Source organism: Vidua chalybeata, chromosome 24 (assembly GCF_026979565.1).
Source record: "Vidua chalybeata isolate OUT-0048 chromosome 24, bVidCha1 merged haplotype, whole genome shotgun sequence".
Classification (NCBI taxonomy): domain Eukaryota; kingdom Metazoa; phylum Chordata; class Aves; order Passeriformes; family Viduidae; genus Vidua; species Vidua chalybeata.
Genome location: NC_071553.1, coordinates 6,561,988 through 6,589,558, shown reverse-complemented (window position 1 = coordinate 6,589,558; position 27,571 = coordinate 6,561,988). Strand labels below are relative to the sequence as shown.

At 54.3% G+C, this 27,571-nt stretch overlaps 2 protein-coding genes across 5 annotated transcripts; one reads left to right on the top strand and one right to left on the bottom strand.

Annotated features, from left to right (window-relative positions):
* Positions 1 to 287: 287 nt before the first annotated feature.
* On the bottom strand, positions 288 to 7,473 carry DDX20 (DEAD-box helicase 20). The gene is made up of 11 exons (XM_053963858.1): positions 7,123 to 7,473; positions 6,935 to 7,029; positions 6,597 to 6,765; positions 6,297 to 6,411; positions 6,072 to 6,214; positions 5,508 to 5,646; positions 5,166 to 5,224; positions 4,739 to 4,821; positions 4,127 to 4,232; positions 3,272 to 3,373; positions 288 to 2,912 (listed from the first exon to the last, which is right to left on the bottom strand). Exons 1-11 carry the CDS (start codon positions 7,304 to 7,306, stop codon positions 1,816 to 1,818), a joined length of 2,292 nt encoding a protein of 763 aa, XP_053819833.1. The 5' UTR covers positions 7,307 to 7,473; the 3' UTR covers positions 288 to 1,815.
* A 249-nt stretch (positions 7,474 to 7,722) lies between these two features.
* INKA2 (inka box actin regulator 2) lies at positions 7,723 to 26,381 on the top strand. 4 transcript variants are annotated; one of them, XM_053964111.1, is made up of 3 exons: positions 7,723 to 7,975; positions 8,760 to 9,675; positions 24,571 to 26,381. In XM_053964111.1, exon 3 carries the CDS (start codon positions 24,577 to 24,579, stop codon positions 25,516 to 25,518), a length of 942 nt encoding a protein of 313 aa, XP_053820086.1. In that variant the 5' UTR covers positions 7,723 to 7,975; positions 8,760 to 9,675; positions 24,571 to 24,576; the 3' UTR covers positions 25,519 to 26,381. The 4 variants fall into 4 exon arrangements, 2 of the variants coding, with proteins under 2 accessions (XP_053820086.1, XP_053820085.1); XR_008434771.1 differs by lacking the exon at positions 24,571 to 26,381 and adding an exon at positions 10,271 to 11,616 and having other exon boundaries at positions 7,723 to 9,675; XR_008434772.1 differs by lacking the exon at positions 24,571 to 26,381 and adding an exon at positions 10,192 to 11,616 and having other exon boundaries at positions 7,723 to 9,675.
* The last annotated feature ends 1,190 nt before the right edge of the window (positions 26,382 to 27,571 follow it).

The window sequence follows — 27,571 nt, the reverse complement described above, 5'->3', positions numbered from 1 at the left end:
GTTCAACCAGTGCTGCTCCAGAGCCTCAGCTGGGGCAAGGTCCCACCACAGCCAACGCTGCTCCCCACTCTTCAACCACCACTGGGAGCTCCCAGGGGCTCCTTGGACCAACCAAGTCTCTAAAAACGGTGTGATGGTCTATTTTTGATAAACCAGTATGGCATTCCAATGCAATGGTGTTTTCTTTAGGAGTTCTATGTTGTAAGAAGCTCTCAACCTTATTATTTTCTATTTTCGTACTTTAAATGGGCTTTGCTTTACAAATGTCAGAGGACAGATACAAAATGTACTGGACACAACTGCAGGTAGCTTCATTTGAGAACAACTTTCTAGAAGAACCAAGTTTCCTGTTGTCTTCTTTTGGAATTGTAGTGCATATGTTGAAACTTGTATATCATTTACAGTATTGAGTCTTGTGCCACTGCTGTACCTGATGTATCCAATCCGGATTAAACAGAGTATGTGCCACAAATACCAACAGATGCTGTCATTTCTTCTAACAACCTTCTGGGAGGCTCTTTTGGAGAACTTTGGGTGTTGACCTAGGCCACTCGAGTTGCATTTAAATACTAATTAACTCTTCCCCAAGCAATCATTAATGAAATGAGAGCGATGTCACAGGACAGCAGTAATGCAGACACTGAAGTGCATCTCTTACAGGGTCCTCTCTGTGAATGTTACAAGCTGCAAAAATTCATCTTGGGAAAAAAAAATCATGCTGTCTTGGCCTTTTCCAACGGCACAGACAAAGGGGAACCCCCTCCCTGGAGTCATGTGTGACACAAAGGGAGTAAGGAAGGAACAAAGTACAGAAAGAAAAACTTTCAAAATTAGTGCAGAGGCAACCCAGGGTCAGCACCCCAAGCCAGCCAGCACTCCCTCTTTTTCTGCCCCAGGACAGCTCTGTACAAGCCAAACAGGAAATATCAATTAGTTTTAGCAGTAATAGGTAATTTCATTTCTAATTAAACATTCCTGTAAGTGTGGGAAGTCTGATACTGTTGCACCCAGAGGGACAGACCAATTACGATTGCTGCACATTTTCTACATAATTAAATCCTCCACCACACAGCCCGCTGCACACCTTGCTATAGAAATATTATTTATACAGTGTTAATTAACTGGATTTAATTTAGCAATACAGGCATTGAGATGCTCGTTTCACTCTGCCACTTCACTGGGATATAATCAGTGCCTGGTGTTTACCAAGAGAATTAGAGAAAATGGGATCATCACCAGCTTTGAACAGACCATGGAGCCTCACAGGGAATTCAGCTTCACCCGACAGCCACAGGGAAGGCAAGGAGGCAAGAGGGAGGGCAGGCCCTGGCACAGGTGCCCAGAGCAGCTGGGGCTGCCCCTGGATCCCTGGAGTGCCCAGGGCCAGGCTGGACACTGGGGCTGGAGCATCTGGGACAGGGGAAGGTGTCCCTGCCATGGCTGGGGGTAGAGCAAGGTGAACTTTAAGGTCCCTTCCACCCAAACCACTCTGGGATTTCATGAAATAGCACTGGGATTGTTCTGTATTTTCTCCTGTCATTTCTTACGTGGGAATGGCTCCCTTTTATCATCCTTTTTTTACTTTGGATTGTAAAGATTCCAACTGAGCATCCAGCTGTCTTTCTTTTCCTTTTATTAACAAATTGTAACACCACCACTGGACCTGTGTAAAACATTGACCAGACACAGCTGCTTATAAAAAGACCCCATTTTTCTCCATCTCAAACAGCATCTGTCTCTTGTCAGTGTCCCTTAGAGCAGCACTGCTGCCACAGGCCCTGGCCAGCCCTGGTCCCAGCCAGCAGCACCAGGACATCAATCCCCATCTCTCAGCAGCTCCTGGAGATAGACTGAGTTGATGTGGTAGGCACTGATGCAGCTGAACTGCCAGTAACTCCTGCTGTAGTGAGACATGGCTGCGTAGTAGCTCTGCCAGGCGTCGTAGTAACACCTCCAGTACTCCTCAGAACTCCAGCCCTCGTGTGGAGCATCATCCCAGGAGCTGCAGCTCCGCTCCTCCTCACTTCTGCTCGTGGCAGGACTGGAGAGTTGATGCTTGTGGCTTTTCTTGTGTCTAGCATTTTGTTTCAGCACTTTCTTTGTCACTCCGTTTTGCCTTGGGCCGGGGGATGGCTCCCGGGGCTTCTCTGGTGTGGGACAGAGAGCGGCCCGGCCCCGCCGTGCTGGGGGCACAGCACGTGGCTCCTGTGTGCCTGGAAAGGCCTCAGAGCCCGAGTGAGTGGCCCTGCTGTTAAAGGACTCCCTGGAGCTCTCCGAGCCATCGCTGTCAGCAGACACAGCCCCATCTGCTGCTGCCTCTGGGTGATGTTCCATCTCTTCCCACTCCACATCCCCATTTCTGGGCAGCCCACGCTGCTCTCCTGGGCCTGAGTAACTTCTTAAAATCTCCACCTCTCTCTCTGACCCTTCTTTAATGAAATACTCATAATCTTCAACAAAATCCGAGAAGCTCCAGGGATTGGTGAGTTGGGTTTTGAAAGAAGACAAGCATGGAATTTTGGGAAGATTGTTTTTTAAGGCCTCCTCATCTGGAGCCTGAGTGCTGTGCTGTCCATCCATCCTGGAGATGGGTTTGACTTGATTCCTCTGTTCTGTGCGACAGCTGGAAGTTTGGGGGGCTCCATTTCTCTCTACATTTGCAGGATTTGTGCACTTTTTAATCTGTTTTTGCTTCTGAGTCTTTTTTGGCCTTTCTACAGAAGAATTATCCCTTGGAAGGTTAGAGGGAGGCTGAGGTATGTTTGAAAAGCCATTCTGGACAGGCTGCAGCACTGGTTGCTCTGGTTCAGGACACACAGTGTCACAGGTCAGTACAGGACCCCTGGGTATTGCAGGTTTAACTTCTACCTGCCCATCTTCAAACTGCTCCATCATTCCAGGAGGGATTGGCTCTGCACAGAAGAGAAACAAGCAGCCACTCAGTCAAGGGCATCCTTCCCTCTGGAGCTCACACAAGTACCCAAGTGAAGCTTCTCAAAACTGCATGTCAGACATCAAGTGAGGGCCACAAAGCAACCCCTCCCATTCTCAGAAGAGTTTAAAGAGCCAGAACATTTCCTTCATAGAAGGGACCAAAGGCTGCTCAAGACAAAACAACTCTGCACTACTTGTCAGGAGCTGAGTGTGAAGAACACGGGCTAAAAGCAAAGCAGCCCCAGCAGAGAAGCCACACACCAGCCCCTGGGCTTGTCTGAAGCTCTGACTAACAGGAAACCACCAAGCCCAGCTGCAGCCCCAGCACAGAGCCCACCTGGCAGAGGAAGAAGCTGCAGGTTGCACTTCTGAGCAATTTTCATCATGGTGTTCTCCTCCTCCCCACGGCAGCAGTAGGTCACAGCCAGCCCCAAGGTGCCTGTGGGACACAGCAGAGTTAATTGCAGGCAGGTTAATTGCAGCAGAGCTCAGCCCAGCAGGGCTCAGCCCAAGCCCAGCAGAGCTCAGGCCCAGCAGAGCTCAGGCCAGCAGAGCTCAGCCCAAGCCCAGCAGCTCAGCCCAGCAGGGCTCAGCCCAGCAGAGCTCAGGCCCAGCAGCTCAGCCCAGCAGAGCTCAGCCCAGCAGAGCTCAGCCCAGCAGAGCTCAGCCCAGCAGCTCAGCCCAAGCCCAGCAGCTCAGCCCAAGCCCAGCAGCTCAGCCCAAGCCCAGCAGCTCAGCCCAAGCCCAGCAGCTCAGCCCAGCAGAGCTCAGCCCAGCAGCTCAGCCCAGCAGAGCTCAGCCCAGCAGCTCAGCCCAAGCCCAGCAGCTCAGCCCAGCAGAGCTCAGCCCAGCAGCTCAGCCCAAGCCCAGCAGCTCAGCCCAGCAGAGCTCAGCCCAGCAGAGCTCAGCCCAGCAGAGCTCAGCCCAGCAGCTCAGCCCAAGCCCAGCAGCTCAGCCCAGCAGAGCTTAGCCCAGCAGAGCTCAGCCCAGCAGAGCTCAGCCCAGCAGCTCAGCCCAAGCCCAGCAGCTCAGCCCAAGCCCAGCAGCTCAGCCCAGCAGAGCTCAGCCCAGCAGAGCTCAGCCCAGCAGAGCTCAGCCCAGCAGCTCAGCCCAAGCCCAGCAGCTCAGCCCAGCAGAGCTTAGCCCAGCAGAGCTCAGCCCAGCAGAGCTCAGCCCAGCAGCTCAGCCCCACCGAAGCGCCCGGCACGGCCGATGCGGTGCATGTAGGTCTCCCAGTCCAGGGGCACGTCCAGGTTGATGACCAGGTTCACCTTCTCAGCATCAATTCCACGAGACGTCTGCAGGAAGGGAGGAGGGGAAAAGGGCACTGAGAGCTGAGTAACTCCACAAAGCTTGGAAAAGATCCAGGAGCCCAGGGAGGCTGGAAGGGACCACAGTGGGGTCACCCAACATGCCAGGGTCACCCCAACATGTCTGGCACTCACAGCACACTGCCCACAGAGCAGCTTTTAGCTGCAGAGCAACTGATAAACTGACAGCTGGTTTTGAGCCAGATCACGGAATGGCTCGGGTTGGATGGGCCCTAAAAGTATCACCTCATTCCAGCCCCTGCCACGGGCAGGCAGATGAGGAATGGGGGTGATTTCTGAGCCCCACTGTGAAAATAAGTCACAGCCCATGGCGCTTTATCAGCACATTTATGTCCTCTCCAATTCCAAGCCAAATCTAATCCTCTGAAGTAACTTTATGTGCAATACCCCTGCATGCTGTAAAATTTGCAGAGCAGTTAATAAATTTGAAATAGAATCTGTAAAAAGCTTGTTTGAAAGCAGTAAAAGCTCACCAAGTCTGTGGAAATCAGAACTCTGCAGTGGAATTGCTTTAATTTAGCCATGGCATCAAGTCGCTGATTTTGATTCATGTTGCCTAGGAAGATAAAAATTAGAAGCAGGTTACATTCTTCATCTTTATGCCCCTCACATTCTAGAAAACACTGCTTTGTATCATCAGAATAAGTTAGAAACTTCCTCAAACATCAGCCCCAAATGAGTAAAGAAGGAACTAACAAAACTGGAAAACTCAGGTCACTCATTGCAAAAAAAAATTCTTTTTCTTGCAGACTGAGTCTTAAAAGACCGATGACAATTTAAATGCTATTCTCAGCCATTTAACCAGAGGCCCTGGAAGGCAAGATTTAAGACATATTTTGCTATTTTAGGTCACATTTATGCACAATTTCAGTGGAATCAGAAAACTGTGAATGGATTTACCTGAAATGCACTCGGCAGGGAAGCCTCTGGATGTCAGTATTTCAGCCAGATGTTGAGCCCTGAGGGAACACACACACTGAAAACTGGAAATAAAACCCCAGGCTACAACACCTGCCACTTCTTAGGTTATTCTCTACAGCCAAGGACTGCACTCTGATATTGTCAGTATTTCACACTGCACTCCTCAGGCTGTATTTCAGAGCTGAAGTTTGCAGACTGCTCTGAGACCTCACAGGTCCCATGACTTTCTCCACGCTGGGCATTACAGCCACTGCCCTCAAACAGGCTTTGTCCAGGTATTTGTTGTTTTGTTATATATAACTGTTATTGCAAACGCATTACCTGCTGTGCAGATTTGAGAAGACTAAGGCTTGGTTGAAAGGAATCTTGCTGAACAACTCCTGCAGGTGCTGGGTTTTTTCCTCAAAGGTTTTATGTGGGAGGGGATGGGAATTCACGATTTTGTAGTACTGCTTCAGCCCTGAGCAGGAAACCAAAACAACAGATTAGGGGCTGCCATAAAAACATGCACAGAGTTCTGTAAACATGTGGCACTGCAGCTGAAGGGAAACTGCAAACAGACACACATGAGAACCTCCAGGAGAAGTTTTTCTTAAAAGGCTGGAAATTTCTGAATGGCTAGAAAAAGCAGAGAGTTCCATTTGTCGCTGGTATTTTAAAAATACCACAGAATCAGACTGGTTTGGGTTGGAAAGGTCTTTAAAGACCTTCTCATTCCACTTCAAGGTTCACTACATCGACACTGGGAATCAATATTCATAAACTGAACAACCCAGGGGTGAAATTAAAAAAAATCATGCATTCTAAAGACACGTGCTTTGGCTTTAGTGTGCTCCTCTTCATCCTTTGCTGAGCATGCCACTGTGAGTGCCTTTATCTGCTTACCAAGGAGGGCTGGGTCCGTGGGGTTCAGCCTCACGAACGTGGGCTCCCTCATGTACCTGGTGAGAGCAGCAGCCAAGGACTCGGGGTAGGTGGCCGAGACTGCCAGCATCTGCTTATTGACTGGCAGTGAGGAGTAGATCCAGCTGAGAGACAAAAGCAGGGCACTCACTCACACAAGGCCCCCGAGGCTCTCAGCACACAGCCCCAGAGGCTGCTCTGCCTTACTTGATCTGCTCCTGGAAGCTGCCCTCCTCCAGCAGCTTGTCCGCCTCGTCCAGCACCAGGAGCCGCACGCTGGCCGTGCTCAGGTACTCCAGCTCGATCAGCTGCTTGATCCGCCCTGCCGGGGGGAAAAGCGCCAGCAGCTCCGCGAACCGGACCCCAAACAGCCCAAGGGAGAACGTTTAAAGCGCTCCCGAGCTGCCTTTGAGGCTGTGCCCCGTTCATGACAACAAACTCCGCCAAGCCAGCTGGAGCACTGTGCGGGGCCACGGGGACCCAAACCACGGCAAAGCTGCTCCCTACCTGGGGAGCCCACAGCTATGTGGCACCTCTTCAGCCTGCTTCTGTCCTGGCTCAGAGGAGTCCCTCCAATGAACACGTGGCATTCCAAGCCTTCCATTTTTATGCCAATCGTCGTGATCACGGCGTGGATCTGTACAGCAATCTCCCTCGTGGGAGCCAGGATCAGGATCTGTGCGGGGCAAGGGTTAAACGGGAGGACCGAAGCCGCAGGATGGCGCTGAGAGCTAAGCCCGGCGCCGCGGTGATGCGAACCGCGGGGATTTAAACCGCTCACGGCCCCCGGTGCCACATCCCCCCAGAAGAGCCGCTCCCTGTCCCAGCGCCCCGGGCCGCCTCACCTGCGTGGCGGAGCTCTCCAGCAGCACCGCCTCCAGGGCGATGGTGGCGAACACGCAGGTCTTGCCGGTGCCAGACTTGGCCTGCACGATGAGATCTGCAAAGAGCGGCCCCGGCGGTCAGAGCGGCCCCCGGGGGTCAGGGCGGCCCTCGGGGCGACCCCGGCCCCGCGCCCGGCCCGCCCGCTCACCCAGCCCGCAGCGCCCCAGCGGGATGGCCTTCAGCTGCACCGGCGACGGCCGATGGAACCCGGCCGCCTCCAGCCCCGCCAGCACCGGCGGCGACAGCAGGAGAGAGCCGAAGTCGGAGGGGCCGCCGGGCAGCAGCACGTCCCGGGTGCGGGGCCGGCCCGCCGCCTCCCTGGGCGCCGCCATCTTGGCGGGGCGCGAGGGGAAGTCTCGCGAGAGGTGCCCTGGTCCCGTGCCGGGCAGCGCCGCCAGGGGGCGCCGCAAGGGGAAGATGGCGGCGGCTCCGCCTCAGGGCGGGCCGGGCCCTGCGAGATGGGCACAGGCGCGGAACAGCGCGGAACGGCCGCGGAACAGCCTGGAACAGCCCGGAACGGCCGCGGAACGGCCGCGGAACAGCGCGGAACGGCCGCGGAACAGCCCGAAACAGCCCGGAACAGCCCGAAACGGCCGCGGAACAGCCCGAAACGGCCGCGGAACAGCGCGGAACAGCCGCGGAACAGCCCGGAACGGCCGCGGAACAGCCCGGAACGGCCGCGGAACAGCCCGAAACAGCCCGGAACGGCCGCGGAACAGCCCGAAACAGCCCAAAACGGCCGCGGAACAGCCGCGGAACAGCCCAAAACGGCCGCGGAACAGCCGCGGAGTGCCGCTCCTGGCCCTGCGCAGCCACCCCAAGCCTGCCCTGTGCCTGCGAGCGCTGTCCGGACCCGCGCCGAGCTCTGGCAGCCCCGGGCCGTGCCCGTCCCCGAGGGGAGCACGCAGCTCGCAGAACACACGGTTTATGAGCCTACAGAAAATTACTACCAAAAATTAGCAGCATAGCATTCACTCGGCAAAGGGCAAATGTGTTAATCTGTATGTGCATTACTTACTACCCTCTGTGGGCCACTTACTTTAAATCGTGGGTGGGTTTATGAATATCAGCTTTTATGGTAGCGCTTCAGAGGCTCTGGACGTGCAGCTTCCATTCATTGTGAGGGGATTTGGAAAAATCTCCACAGTGGCTTCTACTGTACCAGCACATACACTGTGTCATTATTCTTACAGTGCCGGGCAGCCAAAATGAATTTTAATGGCTTTGGTGTATCACAGGCTTGGTCACGCCTTTGAAATTCCTCATGTCTATATTCCTGATGGGGGAGAAAAGTCTCTCAGATTCTATTCAGTTATGTTTTGTGATGATGATACTTTCCTGTGAGTATCTCAGTACCAAACATTAACCCTGCAGGACAAAGAGCAGTTCCAGTTTGGAGAGCTCCCCTCCACAAAGGGGGAGCACACCAGTGGTTGGGACAGGTAGCAGGATCTACAGGCATGCTGCCATTCCAATTATTTTTTAATTTTTAAGTGGATATTCTCATTGGTCCTCAAGGGGAAAGAGTCTCCAACATGAGATAATTGTCTCTGGATAAATCTGGGAAAGGAGACAGACAAAGACACCTGGACATAACAAACATTTGATTAAATAGAGCCTTTCATAACCCTTTTAAAGTGATGTGATTTGAACAGACAAGAAAGAGCAGTGAGGAGGGACTGTTCCCAGGGGGAAGGGCAGCGAGGAGGGGACAAAACAACCCCCAAGAGCCATTGCAGGAGCTGCTCCCCTCTCTGCTTCTCTCACTTTTCCTTTTCTCCCAAGGTTCCATGCAAGTTGCAGTACAACCAAGGTGATCTGGAGACAGACGTTGTCCTCTGCGGTGCATTAATGCGACATCCAGACCTGCACCATCATTCACGAAGATGCTGCTGTTTGTGGTTTCATTTCCCTTCAGCCGTTCAGTGCAGCCAGTCTCCAGAGCGTGTCCCTGTGTGCGAGACACCCGCGGCAGCTTTGCTGTCCCTCTCGTGCTGGTTCTGGCCCTGACGGAGGGGCTGTGTCACATTTCGCTCCCGCAGCTCCGTCAGTCGATGGCAGGGAGGGTTTTGTAGCCCTCGTTCCCGTAGTAGATCTTACCTGCTGCTCTTTGTGGCGAGCTCTGTGCAGGCGCCGTGCTGTGAGTCACAGAGCAAGCAGAGGAGTCCTCGCCCTGCAGGCCTTGCTTTGCCTCAGTGGCTCTCAGCGCTGAATTCCCGCTGCCGGCCTTCACGTGTCAGCCCCAACAAGAGCAGCCGGCAGCTTTGCCGTGACAGGGCTTTGCTTGTGCTTGCTGTAAGAGCCAAAGGAAGGATTCCTGCTCGGAGCAGCCTTTGGAAATCCTGACATTTAATCTGAATACTCTGCAGGCAGAATAGGTGCTGGGAAAGGATTTAGGTTAGTAAAAGAAGCAGATGAGACATCCTTCAGAGCTGGAGTATTACTAAAATACCAGGTGCTTTTGAAAGGATATAAACTCTCTAGCTTGGGGTCATAAAACTCCTTGAGGTTTTAGGATGTAGAAAAGCCCTGCTAGGGATAATTCTTCCTCTCATATACACACTGAGAGCATGTTTTATTCCTCCAAGATGGTGCTCACCACACGTTTGTCCCTGCTAGAAAGTGCACATCACGTATTTGATTGTAATTGCATGCTGGACTCATTTTCCCCTGAATCTGTATGTCAGTGGATCAGCTTTAGGTAAGTGATGTTCTAAGACACCTCCGAGTGATGCTGCTGGTGCTCCAGGTCAGGTGGTCACTATTTCAGACTGTTTCAGACTATTTCAGACTATTCCAGACTATTTCAGCCTAACACCTGCAATACTGGGATTAGGACTTCCCACAAATTTATCCCTTTCGTCCTTATAAATCTACTCTTCCATTTCCAACACTTAAATTCTTGTTGTGACTCTTTGAAATACTGAGTTAAAATGCTCATGGACAGTTTGTATTGGCTTCCAGACCTGCTGAGTTGTATCTATTTTAAGAATATATTCATTATTGATTTGGACATTGCTACTGCAAACAGGCACCAGCCTTGCCTTATTCCTTTGCCTTCAAAGGATTTGTCTTTCAGATCTGCCAAGACATGGAATTATTCAGTGCAAATCTGGTTTACATAATATTTGTAGAATATTTTGAAAGTGAGATAATCTCATCCTCCTCTCCCAGATGTTTTCAGATTAAGACAGGGAAGTTTCTCTGTTCTCTGCAGCACGTGTGAGTCACTCTTTGGAGTGTGGGACGTATTTGTGTTTCCACTGCCATGGAAACTGTGTTTGTTCTCTGTACAGTAGAGCCCAGGACAGTGAAAGGGCCATTGATCCCAGCAGAGACAGTGACTGCGAGTTCACCACCGAAAACTGGCTCCGAGCACCCTGCACATTCACTTGCCCTCTGGAAGAGAAAGCTGCATGGCAAGTTACCAAGGAGCAGCAAGTCTTGGGAGCAGCAGAATCTTCTCCGTTGCTTTAGTAATGACAAAGCTGTGGGTTCTTCCCAGCGAGTCTGGTGCGTGGAGTTGTCATAAATAATGAAGATGAGGGGGAGGCTGGTCATGTCTTACATCCATTTAAGGCTCATTTCAGTGCCCTCCTGCGGAATGGATTGGGTTCCCTGTCAGGCAAGGACAAGGGGTCTTTCTTCACAAGGATCAGGAAGAACTCCCCAGATTTCAGATGGGATCTCAAGGCCACGGGGGAGCTAGCACAGGCACATGCACGGGTGCAGCTGCAGATAAAAGCAAGCAGACCTAAGGCATCGGGTCAGGGCAGCTATTTCAGCTCTGCAGAGAGAAATGCCAGTATTTCACTCCTGTTGTTTTCCTCCAAATAAATAAACATCATCCCAGTTTAATCTTAGATACCAAGATTTGCTAAATTATTTTGTGAGCTCATGTGAGCAGGATCTAGGTTACGAAAATGCAGCGAGCCGAGATGAAATCCAGAAGATGTTCAGCACAAGGCAGTGCTGCACAAGGAGCTGCCCTGGTCCTTACTCCTGGCACTCCAGTGCAGGCAGAGCAATGCCAGGAGCTGGAATTTGGCTGGAGCAGCATTAAAAGCTTTTCTTTTGAGGATGGGGCATAGTGAGGCTGGGGCATGTCAGAACTTTACATATAAAGGCCACAAGTGCAGAGACTGTATGCACTAAATTAGATTTAATGGAAGAAACAGTAATATTTTCAGGGCTATTTTATCTCTTTATGCACAAATATAAAACCAGACAAAGTTCTGACATTACGTCCTTACCTATCATGGCTGGGTGTTTCTGGCCCAGTGGGTTTAAACAAGGATGGATGCAATTCAGGTCATGCTGCAGCTGAAGTGGGCGGAAATTCTGAAGGGTTTGTCATCAGTGTGCAAAAAAGTCGAAAGGAAGGAAAATTCAGCTATAACCACGCTTGTTAGTTCAGCAAAGAACAGTCACGTGGGAGCCTGGAGAAACCAGATCAATGAACTGAAAGACAACAAATGAGATGAGCCTTCAGCTGTGAAGGGATGGATGTTTCCTCAATCAGGAATGAACGAGGCAGTTCATAGAAGTGGAATACTCCACTCTGAAGGAGTATTCTAATTTTTGCCCAAGGATCTCAGTTTTTCTTTTTGTCCTGAAATAAACCATGTAGCTTTCTGCTTCAGGGAGTTTTATTCTTGGCTCTGTATTTTCTCAGAGATCTGATTTTCCAGTGCACTGCACCATCTGCTCATGGTTTACACCACGACAGAGCAGAAGGAGTGCAGGGCCTGGCATGAGGTGTCAGTGCTGCTTTGAACCAGTTGTCTACACGCAAGAGAAAAATGCTGCTTAGTAAGGAAATCCTACTGAGAAAATATTTCAGATTTTTCTCTTCCCTTGCAAGTTCCCAGGAGTTTGGAGCACATGAATATTCTGGTCTTGTCTTTATTCTGTGCTCCTGAACTCCTTTATCAGTCTCCTGGGACAGGAGCAGCCCCGGAGGCTGGGAAGCGGATCAAAAAGATGTCCTTAGCAGAAGCCAAACAGAGCCTAGAAACTCTTCCTGTTCATCTGCCAGAAGATCAGAGTTCGGTGTCTTGCAAGAGGCACAGGAGCTTGCAGCCTCTGCCACTCGCCTTGCCCACGTGCAGGTGGCCTCCTGAATCCTTGCCATGCCGAAGGTCAAACACTGTGTGAGTTCAGCTGGATCCTTCCAGCAGCCGTGGGCATCCCTGGCACCTCCGTGGCTGTGCAGCCGCAGTCAGATGTGACAGCATCAGTTAACCCAGGAGTGCTGCAGTGACCCGGGCAATGAGCTGCCCCTTCTCACTGTGACACACACCCCGTGTGGACCCTGGGACACTGCGGAGGCCTGGGCTGGGCCACTCCCTGCTCATCCCCCGAGCCTCAGGAGCTGCCCGAGCCAGGGCCATTCCTGCTCCTGGGCCCCACGGGGGCCATCCCAGCCTTCCCATCTTTCACTCCTGCCTGGCTCCTCACCCTGCCATATGCTGGGATAGGCTGTGGACATCCACACCCGACCCCGGCCCGTGGGGAACAGCCAGCTGGCCAACAAATCCTGCCAGATCTCAGGGAAAAAATCATAGCTGGGCTAGCTGGCTTAGACTGTAAGAGACTCGAGACTGGCAAGTACCCGCTCACATCATGGCATAGCCGGCTGGAAGTGATTCACTTTTTGATAAGGTCATTTCTTCAATAAATTAGTATCTTAGCTGCCCCACATTCTACAGAGCCTCGAAGAGAGATGCTGTTCCCATGCTGAACAGATGGGAAATGGGAACCCTGAAATGAGCGAGGAGACAGGAAATTTTGACCCATAATAACCCAGACACTGGAAGGATCAATAAACATTAACTCTGGAGTGTTTCCCAAACACATGTGAAAGGGCAGATCGCAAATTTCCCATTTAAATTGGATTTTGAAACAAAGGTCAGCTTTCAAAAACACTGAAACTGATTTCTGTAAACAAATAAGCAAACAAACCAAATCCTATTACCTTCTATAAAAAAGGTTTTCCTCCAAAAAATAAAGACCTGGAGAGGCAAAAATTTTAGCCAGTCTTTGTGAAATTTATGGAAAAAAAAATACAAGTAATTACATTTTTAATCCCAAATTTGAAAACACAAAGTAGTATTTCTCCTCCTATCAAGCATTGCCGAGCAACTCAGATTAAATTATCACAGGGGACTCAGCATTTATCATCTAAACAACACATTTTGCAGATAAGATGAGAATAATATTTATTTGTGAGACACACTCAAAACTTCAAATACTCTCAAATTCAGCGCAGTTCTGAAGTCTGATGATCCAAAAGCGTTTCTATTTCTTTCCCTGCTCGCCTGTCCATCTGTTTGGTGTCCTGTGGTGAGAAGCAATATTAGAGGCTGTTGATCTGAGATAAAAGAATCCTGCTCTTAGAGGGGCTCATCCGGAGCTCCGGCATCCGCCACAGGCCGGAGTTTTCCAGGTGCTGCTGCGTGCGCAGACTGCCGCGGGCTGAGACGGCGCCTGCGGAGCAGCGAGGGGAACTGTTGTGGAAATAAACCCCGCCGAGGCACTTTGAGCACCTGTGCCGCGGCTCTCCGCGGGCTGTCCCTGACAAAGGGCGCTCGCACGCCGGCACCAGTGCGTGTTCCCCGTGCAGCTCGGGCGTGTGTCCCTGTCCCCGGCCCGGGCCACGCCACGTCCCCCGCGCTGCCGGGCACAGGACGAGCAGCCCAGCCCGCGGTGAGGACAAAACGGGGACACCGCAACGGGGTGGCTTTGCAATTTCTCCCGATTAAGGCCATGTAGGTTAATCCGTGCTTTTGGCGGGGTGGTCCGCGTCTGCGGAGCAACGTGCGGAACGCAGGGCACGACAAACTAAAGCACCCAACTCGGGCGGCCAGCAGGGCCCGTTCCCCGCGCGGGCGGAGCGCTGGGCTGGCTCTGGAGGAGCGCCCGCCGCCTCCAGCAGGGCTGCGGCCGCCGGGGCCGGGCGGGGGGATGCGGCTGCCCCCGCCCCGCCGCCCGCACACGCGGCCCCGGCGCCGCCGCGCTGCGCGCCCTGCCCCGCGCCCGGCCCCGCCGGCAGCCGCCGCCCCCCGGAGCCGCCCCGCGGACAGCCCCCGGACAGCCCCCGGACACCGGGCAGCCCCCGGACAGCCCCCGGACACCGAGCAGCCCCCGGACAGCCCCCGGACACCGGACAGCCCCCGGACACCGGGCAGCCCCCGGACAGCCCCCGGACACCGGGCAGCCCCCGGACAGCCCCCCCGGGCCGCCCCCGGACAACCCCCGGACACCGGACAGCCCCTGGACAACCCCCGGACAACCCCCGGACACGGGGCAGCCCCCGGACAGCCCCCCCGGGCAGCCCCCGGACACCGGGCAGCCCCCGGACGGCCCCGGACAGCCCCCCCGGACAACCCCCGGACAGCCCCCGGACAACCCCCGGACACCGGGCAGCCCCGGACAGCCCCCCCAGACAGCCCCCGGACAACCCCCGGAGCCGCCCTCCGGACAGCCCCGGACAGCCCCGGACAGCCCCCTCTCCTCCCCTCCCGCGGCGGCCCCGCGCCGAGCCGGGCCATGGAGCAGCACCTGCGGCGCCTGCGGCAGGAGCTGGTAAGGGCCGGGGGTCGGGGCACCGGGGGGCGTCCCGAGGGCTGCGCGGCGGGGGCGGCTTTGGACAGGTCCCGGTTATGGGTCGGGGGTCCCGCCGCTGCCATCCCTGGAGCGGGGCAGGTCCGGGTTATGGGTCGGGGGTCTCGCCGCTGCCATCCCTGGAGCGGGGCAGGTCCGGGTTATGGGTCGGGGGTCTCGCCGCTGCCATCCCCGTGAGCGGGGCAGGTCCGGGTTATGGGTCGGGGGTCTCGCCGCTGCCATCCCCGTGAGCGGGGCAGGTCCGGGTTATGGGTCGGGGGTCTCGCCGCTGCCATCCCCGTGAGCGGGGCAGGTCCGGGTTATGGGTCGGGGGTCTCGCCGCTGCCATCCCCGTGAGCGGGGCAGGTCCGGGTTATGGGTCGGGGGTCTCGCCGCTGCCATCCCCGTGAGCGGGGCAGGTCCGGGTTATGGGTCGGGGGTCTCGCCGCTGCCATCGCCGTGAGCGGGGCAGGTCCCGGCCGGCGGCGGCCGCTCGGGGTCCGTCCGTCTGTCGGACAGAAACCGCGGCGGGGGCGTGCGGGGGCTCTAGGGACAAGGTGCCAGCGCAGGTCAGACATCAGGGAAGCAGCTACAGAGATGGATAGGAACAACTTTCTGGGAATCAAAAGGCTGTGAAAGGAGCGCGCTGGCATCTCCGGCACCCTGTGAAATTACTTCTGTAATAGGAAAGCCTTTGTCAGAAACGAGCGGCGTTTTCGCCCTCCTGCCGCTCCTGCTCAGGGGTAGCCTCAGTCCCGGGGCTTGCTGGGGCTTGTCCACCAGCCCGAAGGTATTGCTGGTGCTCTGGGGTGGGTTGGGAGGAGGAACTGATACTTCCCAAAATAGGGTTCCAGTGGGTCTGGCTCGGAGTCTGCGTTATCCTGATAAATAGATAATGAGAACAAAAGGGGAAGACAAGGCAGAGCAAGAACGGGTGGGTGAAGTTTCTGCATGCGAGGAGCTCCCGGTTTGGGCTGGAGGGAGGTGATTTCAGCTGGGCTCGTGCTCCCTGGAGCTCTGTCCAGTGCCTGCACTGCAGGAAGCACTCCGTGTGTGACCCCAGCGAGGCCCTGCGGAGCAGGCAAAGTTCCAGCTGTGCCCAGGGCAGGAGCAGGGCTGGAGAGCCCCGTGCTCCTCCAGATCCCGGTGCCTTGTGAAACACGGGCTGGGCCAGTGGCCTTTTGCTCTCGATAAATGTGGCAGCAGTGACATTTAACCTGCTGGTGTTCCCAGTGTTTCCCCAGCAAACATAGGAGGTGAAAGACAAAGTAAAACAAAGGAAAATGGGAGTCACTGGTGTGCTGTACACTGAGCGTGATGAATGAAATGCAAACTGCCAACCGGGACATGTACAGAATAATCTGACAGCCCTTGGAAATCTGAGCTGGGAGGTGAGATGGGAGAAGGAATAGCTTCCAGAACAACATCCTAAGAATAAGGTTCCTAAATCAGTGTTTTGTCTTCTAACCAAATCGGTTTTGTTATCTGAGCAATATTTTTGTAGAGGAGCCTAAACACTGCACCTCTGAGTCTAAACCATGCCTGTTTTGTAGTGCAAAATATAACTTCTGAAGAGTCAATATATTCAACAGGAAGGGAGATCCCTCACACTTAATGTGTGAAAAAAATACTTTAAATGAGAAAATTCTGGCTTTGTTCAGTCCTTGCTATAATGCAGGAATTGATTTTTTTTCAGTTGTAAAAATGCAACAGTTTTTATTACATTAATAAACCATGACTTGGCCTTGCATAAATCTGTGTATGCTTGGCTTAAACCACTGGGAAGGGGCAGTTGTCACCTTCAGCTGGACGAGTTGTGACTTGACTGAGGGCAGCCTGGGTCTCCATACATTTGGTTTGCACCCGTCACATTGGTTCCCCCTCCCACGGCCCGGATTTTGTTTTTCAGACTTTAGAACTTCCTTTCACACGGGCTCTCCGGGGATGGGAGCGTGGCTGGGCTGGGACATCCGCAGGGTGCAGCTGGACAGAGCCTGGGCTCGCTCCCCCAGCTCGGCCAGCTGCAGGCTGCAGTGAGAGTGGGAGCTGCAGCGATTGAAACGGCCGCCAGTGTGTCCTGAGCAATAGCAGCTTGTGAAAATCAGCTCCTGGAACGAAAATAGAGGAGTGTTCCTGTAAAGAGCAGCCCGAGGGACAGCTGGGCCCATCTGCACCACGGGCAGTGGGAACCGGGCTGCAGAGCTCTGCCACTGCCTCACTGCTGGGCAGGTCTCTGGCTGCACCGGAGCCACGGCTCCCGGGCAGGACTGGGGAGAATGGCCTTGGCCACCTGCAGCCCGTGAGCCAGCCAAGTGGGGCACAGGGCAGCCCGGCCCCGGGCATCCCCCTGCATTTAGGAGCACCCCAGGCTGTGCTGTGCCCGAGGAGCAGCCCTGCTGTGCGGGGAGGCTCTGCAGAACTTCCCTCTCTGAGGAGCCAGGCTTTTTAGGGCTGCTCAGTGTCACATGGCAAGGTTAGAGACCGTCCCGTTGGCAGAAGTTCAGTTTGTCTCAGTGCAGGCAGCCTCTGGTTTGGTAAACCAGACTTTTGGCCAGTTTTGAGGAGGGGATTTTCTCAAAAAATAGTGGATGTTGGCACAGCTCCCAGTTCCCAAGGAAAGGTTATCTTCCAGTGCAACTCAATCCCCCGGCAGCGTGAGACAGGAGGATTCCAGCTCTGTTTCTCCTTTCCCGTGCTTTGTTTATTAAAAACACACTGAATTGCTGGTGTGCGTGGCTGGGGCTGCTGTGGGCCCCCTGTGTCACCTGTGCCCTGGGAGCACAGCGAGCTGTGCCCGGCAGGCCAGCGAGCAGCGAGGCCGGGCGTGCTTACCCCGCTCTTCCCATTTCCTCTGGGAAAGCTCTGCCAGGGCTCCCGAGGACGAATCTGACCCCTTCCAGTCAGTGAGGAGAGAGCTCCCATTCCAGCCGCGTGTTTTCCATTGTAAGCTGATGGTTTCTGGCATGTGTGGTGTCCCTTTGACTGGAATTCATTCAGAAGCTTCCACACGCAAGCGCTGCGCAGGCAGGAGCGCGCAGCTGACACAGCCATTCACGCTGTGGGGCCAGGGCAGCTCTGCTGGGGCTGGCACCCTCACCCCAGCCTGGCACCAGCCCCTGCAGCCTTTCCCCACAGGCTGTGCCAGCTCTCTGCACCTCCGCCCCGGCTGCAGGAAATACTTGAGACCTTGTTCTCCTCCAGGAAGCCCCTGGAGATTTATGGACACACTGTGGCTTGTGGGAATGTGCAGCGCTGGTTTCTAGGGCTGGTGATGGAATCAGCTGTGCTTCTGCACTCCTGTCATGTGTCCTTGCAGTGGCAGCTGTGAAATGTGCCCCGAGCTCGGGACTGTGCCACTCCTGCCACTGACCCCATCCTCACAGCCCTCTTGCCTGCATTTGGAATCTGCAGACGCTGTCCTGAGGCACAGCAGAACTGTGCTGCTCCCCCAGTCACAGAACGCTCAGGTTTAACAGGAATTGTCCTGCTGAGGGATTGGCAGAGTTTCATTTCTGTGCTGCACAGGGCAGTGCCTGCCTGCGCTCTCAGACACCAGGACAGTTTGCACTGACGTGCAGCAGCATCACACGTGGACCCTGGCATGGGGGCTTGGGGCTCCTCTGCAGGTAGAATAAATCATTGTTTTCTCTCTGGGAGCTGCTGAGTCCACGGGGCAGATTTATCTGGCACGTGGGGTTTGTGTGGCTGTAACAGGCGAGGGGCACAGCCGTGTTAGCTGTGCTTGTAACCTTACTTGGCTGTGCTTGTAACTTTGCTTGGCATGTTTTGTTCTTTCACACGAATCCAGGATATATCTGGGCTTTCTGTTGCTTTTCTTCTGGGAGGAAAAGTATTTAAGTCACCACTCTGACTTGAACTTTTAATGTTCTCCCTGCACATTTGCCATAAATGCATCGAATTACTGAGTTTGATAGAGTCTGACTCCCTTCTTACATTAATTTATGTCCTGGTAGACAATGTTTCTTGCTATGAATATCCTGCAGGAATAGAACATTGGGTCCGAGTGAAAAATACAGCCAATTATTTTTACTCTTTGTCTCACACTGGGTCCTATTCCGGTAACTGTGTCACGCTCCGAGAGGATCTGCTGTGTTTTCATTGCTGCTCTCTCTGAAGGGGCAGCTCGGTGCTTTGCAGTCTGTGGGGCACAAATGACACCCCGAGGGTCCAGTGTCACTGCTCCAGCTCCAGCAGGTGGGAACAGGCAGCTCCAAGAGTGTCTCAGCTGATGCAGGTCCCTTTTTGGGTGACTTCACCCCTGGCTGCTGGAGGCAGTGCCAGAAGGTTGGGTGCTTGTCACAGACCTCATGCCTTGGTGTTCTGAGGGGAAGGTGCAAAGGAGTGACTTGACAGCAGATGTCCTGTCATGTTTAACTGGGGAGGGGAGGCAGTCACGGGCTTTGTCCTCTGGGTTATTTCCAGAGCAGTCACCTAAAGATGAGGATGGATTTTTTTCAGTCTCCCAGTTTCACATAATCAGGAATGTTAAAGAGCAGACTCCCAGGGAAGCAGGTCTGGGCTGAAAACCGACACTTTTAACCATCCTCTTCAGTCTGCCCATCGAGGCCTGTAGTCTCTCTTATCCTTGGGCTGTGAGTACAAGTCTGAAGATTGGAGTTATTTTTGGCCCATTTTTATCCCGGTTGAGGAGAATTGATTTTTCTGATTTGCCTTTAAACATAGGGAGTGTGATTGGGAAGCACAGAACAATAACCTTGCACTGGGAAGGAAGGTGGGGTTTGGGGTGACGTGAACCACGTCTGCCGTGGTTAACATCCGCTTAGGATCTGTTGAAATTGTTGTGAGGGGGGTCTCTGGTTTGGTTTCAGCATCCTTCCTCTTTCAGATAAACTGTGAGCTCACAATTAGCATCCTCATGCAGCTAACATACCCTGGGAAGACAAGAGGTAAAAGAGACACCTGAAATTCTTGTGATAAAATGCAAGAACTGAAAGACAACTGCAGGCCCTTGGCATGCTGCAGGGGAAGGAAAAGAAAGGTGGAACGAGGGGCTGGAGAGAGCTCTGTGTGAGCTGTGCTGCAAGGCTGTGCCCAGCCACAGCTGCAGGCTTGCTGGAGATTAATCCAGTTAGTGACCCAGAGGAAAACACAGAAACAATATGATCAGCTCAGCAGTTCTAAAATGATTTCAGTCTCTATTATGTCATCTGCTTTAAATACCAATTGTTTGGTGCTGGCTCTGTTGCCCATCAGAACTATTATTAAGAACTATTTGCCATTTGTTCTTTCCTGTCCTCTTAGCAATAACTTCCTCTGTGTGCATTTCTTTTACCTAAGAGCTGGACATCTGTCTTCCTCCTCGTTGTGGCAAACACGCTCAGGGCTCTTCTTCCCAGCTCTGTGCTCAGCTGGGGTGTCTGGGCTTTTCCTTTCCATCAGCATCCCAGAGCTGCTGGCCCTGGGCAGGCAGATGTGTGGATGGGCTGGGAGTGCAGAGAGCTGTGGCTCCAGATCATGGGAGCTGGATCCTGAGAGCTGGGTGAAGGGAGATGTTAACAGGAGAACATCAGTTCCCAAAGTGGCTGGGAAGAGTTGCTTATTTACCTGCAAAGGGGGAAGTGGCAAGGGAAATCTCCCTTATTTGTAGATCTCGGGTGTTTGAGGCTGAATTTGATGAAATGCCAGTAACTGCTGGAGGGGGTTCCTTGGGCCAGGCTCTGCCCTGCTGAGTTAATCAGTGGTGGAAGATCATTGATTTACCAGCTGTGAAAAGCAGTTGTGGGTTATTGTTTGGGAGGTGAGGAGCTCGTGGAAAGGGTGGCTTCCAAAGCAGCTGGTGCCTTTGCTGCTCAGGATGGTGCATTTCCAGTGCAAAAACCACTCCATATATGAGCTCTGGCAGTCTTTTGTTTGGTTCCCTCCCATGTTGAATATTCCCTGATGATCATTTGAAAGTGGAATTTTGAATTTTGCACTTCAGTTTTCAGTGCTTGAGGTGTCTGTAGTTTGAATGAGCTTTGCTTTGGAGGAGCACTGAGGCAGAGCTCCCTGGCTCACACCTCCACAGGAGGGCTGAGCCAGGTAATACCTGGTTCCTCAGAAAGGAACCTCTCCCATCACACACCACTCGCAGGCACTGAAGGGGAGCACAGCCCTGTGAGTACTTGTCTTGCTTTAAAAGGCATGAGTTGGCTTGTGCAGAATTAGACATCAAATTTTTCATGCCAATTTTTAGGGATTGCAAAAGTTTCAGGAATAATGAGATCCAATGTGAGGCATCTGATTTTTAACTGGTTTATAGAGATAAATTTGGATACCTTGCCATGGTTCTAAGAGGGCTTTTTTTGGAAGTAGAGAAGCCAAACCACCACTTCTGTTGAAGGGCCAAGCGTCTCAGATGAGACAGCCGGGGCCCTGGAAATGCTGCCAAGCTTGTGCAGCTCGGGCAGGGAGCAGAGGGGAGGGCAGGCTCTGTGCACACCGGGGTGGGCAGGGCTGCTGCCCTGTGCTCTGCTCTGCAGCCCCACTGACCCCACAGCAGTGTGGGATTTGCAGCTCGCAGAGGCACAGCAGAGCATCTCCTGGTGCCCAGCTTACACGAGGGCACCTGCAGAGCCCCGGCAGGGCCAGGGTCCCCCTCCAGCCACGAGGGCTCTCTGGGCTCTGTGCCACGCTCACGCTCTGTGTGCAGTCCAGCTCATCACAAATCTGAGCTCCTTCTGCATGAGCTGTGTGACCGAGAGCTGGTGAGGGCTGTCCCTTCAGCCTGCAGCTCCCATCACCTCCAGCACTGCATCCATTTGATTTCCAGCCCAACCTGCTGAATTTTTTGCAGAATCCCTTTTTCTTCTCACAGACCAGGTAGTTCAGTCCTGACCTTCTGCCAGGGTGGTGATCTCTGTTCTCTGGGACATTGTTCCTTTTCTGGAGAGTCTCAGAGGAGCCAGTCCGAACTTGGGAGAGCTGAGATCTTGGCAAGGAGGAGAGGCTGGCAGTTAGACAGTGGGGAAGGTTTCTTTTCCCTCCAGAATTTTCTTTCCAAGGTGAGTACTCTTAATTGCAGGTGGATGGAAGCCAAGCCCCTCAGGCTGTTTGGTCACCAGGCAGTGACTTCACTTTGGGCTGGGCTTCCCTCTCTCTCCAGTTCTGTAAAAGGCTGAGCAGATACCAAGAAGAGCAGAAGATAAAGCAGAGGGGGTTGGTTTGCTTCATTTTTTAACTTGCACAACCCGAAATTACATCAGCATTTGCCAGAGGAGTTGAAAGTCTCAGGGTGTTGAGAACTCAGTTGCTGCTGGTGGCCTCGCATTGCTCGGGGACACTGAGGCCAGAGGGTGGGATTGCCCCTCCCAGGGCAGGCCACTGGGGCAGGAGCCACAGCCCAAAGCCTGCTCTCCTCCCCTGTGCTGCCAGGGGCTCAGCCCAGGACCCCCATCAGTCATTCACAGGAGAGGCTTTCCACAGAGGAGAACATCCCCTCTTCCCGTCCAGCGGTTCCGGCTCCCAGGCTGGTGCTGGCCCAGCTTTGGCAGCCCAGCTGCTTTGTTCAGGAGGAGAAGTGCTGCCTTTGGCCTCAGCCTGTTCCTCGGGGCGGCTGGCTCTGCCTGTGAGCAGCGAGCCCAGCGCTGCCCAGCGCTGCCAGGGAAGGGTTAATGCCCCCTGGGTTGGCCTGGCTGAGCCCGGCAGGGCTGCCCCGTCCCGGGGGCTGGAGGAGCCCAGCCCGGGGCAGGACCCTGCGCTCCCCACTGCGATTACTGCGCCAGGGGATTTGGTGGGAAGTGGCCAATGAGGGGCCAGGCTGGCTCCAAATCCAGCTTTTTCCAAAGCCCCAGATAAAACAGACTGCCGTTAATAAGGCAAGGAAGGTTAGGACGAGCAGCATCTCAGCAGATCTGGAGAGGTAAGGTGGCAGTTCTGTCTGAGGCTGGCGGAGCATCTGGCCCCAGCTCGGAGCGGGAAGCAGGAGCGCGGTGAGGCTGCAACTGGGACATTATTTGCACGTCTGCAGCAGGAGTTTATTTGCTGATGTTAAGAAATGCCATAGCTGGAGGCTCTGGGTAGCGGAATCGGGAAACTGAGCACAGATTTTCTGTATCTTTGTAGCTGTGTGCTCATTCTGGGTGATAAACAGGTTTCGTGAGAGAAAAGCTCTGAAAAATGACTGTAACCTGCTGGTGAGTTTAGTTCGAGGTTCTGGGGTTGGAAATGGGGATTTGTGGTCAGAAGCTGTTGAGCAGTTTCCACTTAGAGAGCTGGGTTGTCACAGTTTTCTGACGGCTGCTCTTCCTCTGCTCGGCTCCACGTACAGAGATGGAAATAGAGCGAGGAATTGAACCAGCTTAGTTAAAACGGGGATGTAGAAAATAAAGCTTGGTAATGTAAAGCTGAACATAAGAATAAAAGAAAAAGCTGGCCTTTTTCACCCTAACCTTGAGATCTGTTGCTGTACAAAAAATGGTGGTGAGCCTTCTAAACTGTTGGTGACAGCGTAGGCTGGAGCTTCCCTGGACGGGGTAATCTCTCTGCAAACCTCCTCACCAGTGTGACAAGGCCTCACCTCCAGCCCTGCCAGCCCCGCTGTTCCTGCCCCTTCCCACTCCCCCTCCTGCTAAAAATGAATCAGTGGCAGCTGTTGGAAAGTGGAGCCCGTTTGCTTTCTGGTGCCGCTTTGGGAATATGATCCAGATCCTGCGGGAGAGAGAGAGAGCAACGGAGCGAGAGAGGAGGGGGCGTTGGGAGCTCTGGAGAATAACTTGCTTATTTTAAGCCTGATGTAGAAAGTTCAATCTTTGCAGTGGGGTTCAGGGATGAAGCAGAACTGCTACTAAAGGTCCTAGCCTGGGAATCAAAGAATTCCTGCTTGAATGTAAGTAGTCCTAGAGTTTGTTGGTTGTTCTGTGCAAAATTTCCAGTGCATTGAAATGTCTTTGGTTGTCCTCTAGCGAGAGGTGCCTGTGCTGAGGGCGTTGAGAGCTGGAGATGTGTTATGGAATAACAATTTAGTTCTTCCTGGGGTTTATTTTAAATCTACTTGAGCACTTCAGGTAAGGAAGCGAGGCTCTGTTCTGTCTCCTGATTTCATCTGGCAACAGGGCACAAAAGGCTCAAAAGCACAAGAATATTCTAAACCTGGTGGCAGCCAAAACCATTCATAGTTCTACACCTTGGGCTTCTGCCAAGCAATTAATGGAAACTCAAACTCTTTATTTTTGTTGTCAGGTCAAACAATCCACTTCTGTCAGCTCCTCTTATTCCTAGAGGGACACTCCTAGAAAAATCTGAGGAGAATCAGAGTGCTGTTGGCTGAAGTGGATGCAGTGCAGGTGGGGTGCGTGGCAGATGTGGTCAGGAGGGAGGGCATGGCCCAGAAAGCTGCTCAGCCCTGCTCTGCTGCCCCGTGCTGCCACTGTCCTGCCCTGGGGACACTGACCCATGGGGACACTGACCCATGGGGACACTGACCCATGGGACACTGCTGAGGACACTGACCCACAGGACACTGACCCACAGGACACTGCTGGGGACACTGACCCTTGGGACACTGACCCTCGGGACACCGACCCTCGGGACACTGACCCACAGGACACTGACCCACGGGACACTGCTGGGGACACTGACCCATGGGGACACTGACCCATGGGACACTGCTGAGGACACTGACCCACGGGACACTGACCCACAGGACACTGACCCACGGGACACTGCTGGGGACACTGACCCATGGGGACAGTGACCCATGGGGACACTGATTCATGGGGACACTGCTAGGGACACTGACCCTTGGGACACCGACCCTAGGGACACTGACCCACAGGACACTGATTCATGGGGACACTGACCCACGGGACACTGACCCTCGGGACACTGCTGGGGACACTGACCCATGGGGACAGTGACCCATAGGACACTGATTCATGGGGACACTGCTGGGGACACTGACCCATGGAGACAGTGACCCATGGGACACCGACCCTCGGGACACTGACCCGCTGTGCTCTTCCCTCCGCAGCTCTCCATGAAGGAGGTGGGCGACGGGCTGCACGAGCAGATGAACTGCATGATGGGCGCGCTGCAGGAGCTGAAGCTGCTGCAGGTGCAGACGGCCCTGGAGCACTTGGACATCTCGGGGCGCCGCAGCCCCGCGGAGCAGCGCCGGTGCTGCCGCGGCAGCGCGGGGGCCGGGCAGGACCCGCGGCGCTGCCCCCCGCCCCTGGCGTGTCCCGAGCCACGGCCAGCCAGCCTGTCCCAGCCCGCTGCGTTCCCGGAGAGCGGCCGCCCTCGGGACACCCCCTGTTCCTCGCGGGGCCGCTGCGGGGAGGGCTGGTGTCCCCCAGAAGGACCCGGCCCCGTGTCCGGCGGCGCGGAGCACGGCCGGCCCCGCACGCCGCAGCCCCGCAGCCAGGGCACGGCTGCGGCGTGGCCGCTGTGCCAGGAGTGCCCCGGCTGCGACGAGGGCCACGACTGGACGTCGTCCCTGATGTCCCAGAGCAGGAACCGGCAGCCGCTGGTGCTGGGGGACAACATCTTTGCAGACTTGGTGGGGAACTGGCTGGACCTGCCCGAGCTGGATAAGAAGGGGGAGAAGAGCGAGGCGTCCCTGTCCGTGAGCAGGTCCCAGGAGCTCTGCAGGAAGTTCTCCCTCACGGCCAACATCTTCAAGAAGTTCCTGAGGAGCGTGCGGCCAGACCGCGACAGGCTGCTCAAGGAGAAGCCTTGCTGGCTCCCTCCTGAGGACAAACAGCCCGAGATTTCCAAGAGGTCCAAAAAGATCAACAAACTCAAGGGGACATTTTACTTGCCCCTTCACGGGAACCTGCAGAGCCACCACAGCAAAGCAGAGAGGTGCCCCAGGGCAGACAGCCGTAGTGAGCACCCCAAAACGGGCACCAGGAAAGTCCCCGACCCCAGAGACTACAGCCAGGCGGGCTTTGACATCAACACGGCCGTGTGGGTCTGAGCCTCCGCTCTGCCCACGTCACACCCAGCGCCAGTGGGGCCACGCTCACCTGCTCAGGACGCTCCTGAGCTCTCCTCAGCCACAGGAGAGCGGTCCTGCAGAACGTGCTGCGGGCTTCGCATGGAACTTTCTGGAGAACTACGGCTTCAGGGACTGCCTGAGCAGCAGCTGGTGAACCCCACGTGGGGAGACCTTTGGGGACCAATATTGGCAAAAATAATGCAGATCTTTAGCAGCTGTAGGGTGAGTGGTGCCACAGGTGAGCAGCTCCTGGTGCCAGGCCCATTCCATCATCTCCAGCTCAATGGTGCAGCACAAAATCCACGGTGTGCATGTGTGTGTATGAGTGTGCAAATATATATATATATAGTTTTGTTAAAAAAATCTATTCCTGCTTGTGTGCACTTGAAACTGGGTTACAAACCAGGCGTCCCAAGCCTTGTACCTGAAGCAGTTGTTATTTAAATGGAAAGAAATAAGTTTGAATTTATAAGACTTGAAGAATTGCTGAGTGGGGGGCAAACCCCCAGCTCTGGGGGGTTTCCCCTTAAACTGTATCCCTGGTGCCCTCCCAGCATCTCTCCCTCCCCTGCCAGTCAAACCAGTGGGGCACAAGGCTCCCCACAGGGGGTTTGTGACCCGGGGGTCTCGGTGGCTTTGCCCCTCTCCCCTGCCCTTGTCTCTGTGGATTGCTCCGGGTACAAGGTTGCTGAAGTTTATTGTTGGGTTTTCACCAGATGCAAAGTTCATTCCCCGTTTCCTGCTGTGGTCCCTGTTGCTGTTGTACAAACCCCGCTTTGACAGAACCGAGTTCTTCAGTGTCCGACTCTCCAAGAGTTTCCAATAAAGTGGGATCGGTGTCACTCTGCTGTGGGACACCCTGCGTCTCTTCTCTCACTCCAGGGATTTCCCAGCTGGCATCAGCAGTCTGGGGAGCAGCCAGAAGAGTTTCCATTCGAGGAGGGGTTGTAAATCACGGCAGAGCTCCCTGCCAAGGTGCCAGCACTGCTCCAGAGGCGCAGCCCCTGCAGCCCCTGCGCAGCCCTGAGCCTCCAGGGCTTCTTCTGCCTCCCCATCATCCTGCCTCCCCCAGCAGGGACGTGGGCAGAGGGACAGAGCTCTGGGGAGAAGCTGCTGCCAAGGGCAGAGCCCCAGAGCCAGCCAGTCCCTGGCTGGAGGAGGGGACAGGGTCCTGCCACAGCCCCCGGGAGCACAGAGCCGGGTGCGGGCACTGCAGCCCCAGCAGCTGCTCGTGTGCGTTCCCAAACCTGCTCCACTCACTCCCAGCTCAGGAGGGGCTTGTGTGCGAGCAGGGGGTTTGTTTTCTTTAAACCACCCAGCTCTATTCCTGTTGTGGCTTCCTGAGGCAGAGAGGCCGCTGGGGCAGAGGCGTGCAGGCAGAATTCTCTTTCTCCTTTGCAAATTAAATATAGGCACAAGGCAGGCCCTGCTTGTGCCCATACAAGGAGAGGAGCGGGGCAGCACCCGAGCTCAGCACTTCTGCAGGAACCTGAGCAGGCTTTTGTCGTTCCTCCTCGTGGGCTTCAGGGCTTCAGGGTGCTTCCCCCTTCCTCGTTTCTCTGGCTGCTCAAAGGCTGCTTGTAAAGCATTTTGTTTTCCTCCTCTTTTATCGGTAGCTCGTCCTGTTTGTTACCTCCCTGCTCCTTTCCAGAGGGTCAGCAAAGAGAAGGAGTTTTGCAGAGAGAGGGGCAGCTTTTCCTGCAGCAGCCCCAGCCCCCAGAGCGTGGCCTCAGCCCTGGGGTCCCAGCCCGAGCCCTGGGGTGTCACAGTGTGACACGAAATTACTCACCCATTCACTCGAGATGGAAAAGAAGAAGAGTAAAAGGAAGTTTTATTTCTGACCTGTAGTATATAGAATTTTAAAAGTGACAGTGGATTGGAGGGTGAAATTGTCACCTCTCCAACCACACTGGTCAAACTAACAGTTTATTAATTTTCTCCTCCCACAAAGAAGAATGCAAAACAATCATTGTTTACATGAACAGTGCGTGAGAACTCCGGTAGAAATATGTAAACATGAGAAGGCATAGAA

Coding starts and splice junctions, on each gene's coding strand:
- DDX20 (XM_053963858.1), bottom strand. CDS start 7,306: ATGGCGGCGCCCAGGGAGGCGGCGGGCCGGCCCCGCACCCGGGACGTG. Junction 6,766..6,934: donor TGGAGAGCTCCGCCACGCAG/GTGAGGCGGCCC, acceptor TGCCCCGCACAG/ATCCTGATCCTGGCTCCCAC. Junction 5,647..6,071: donor CACGGACCCAGCCCTCCTTG/GTAAGCAGATAA, acceptor TTTCCTGCTCAG/GGCTGAAGCAGTACTACAAA.
- INKA2 (XM_053964110.1), top strand. CDS start 14,526: ATGGAGCAGCACCTGCGGCGCCTGCGGCAGGAGCTG. Junction 14,562..24,570: donor GGCGCCTGCGGCAGGAGCTG/GTAAGGGCCGGG, acceptor TTCCCTCCGCAG/CTCTCCATGAAGGAGGTGGG.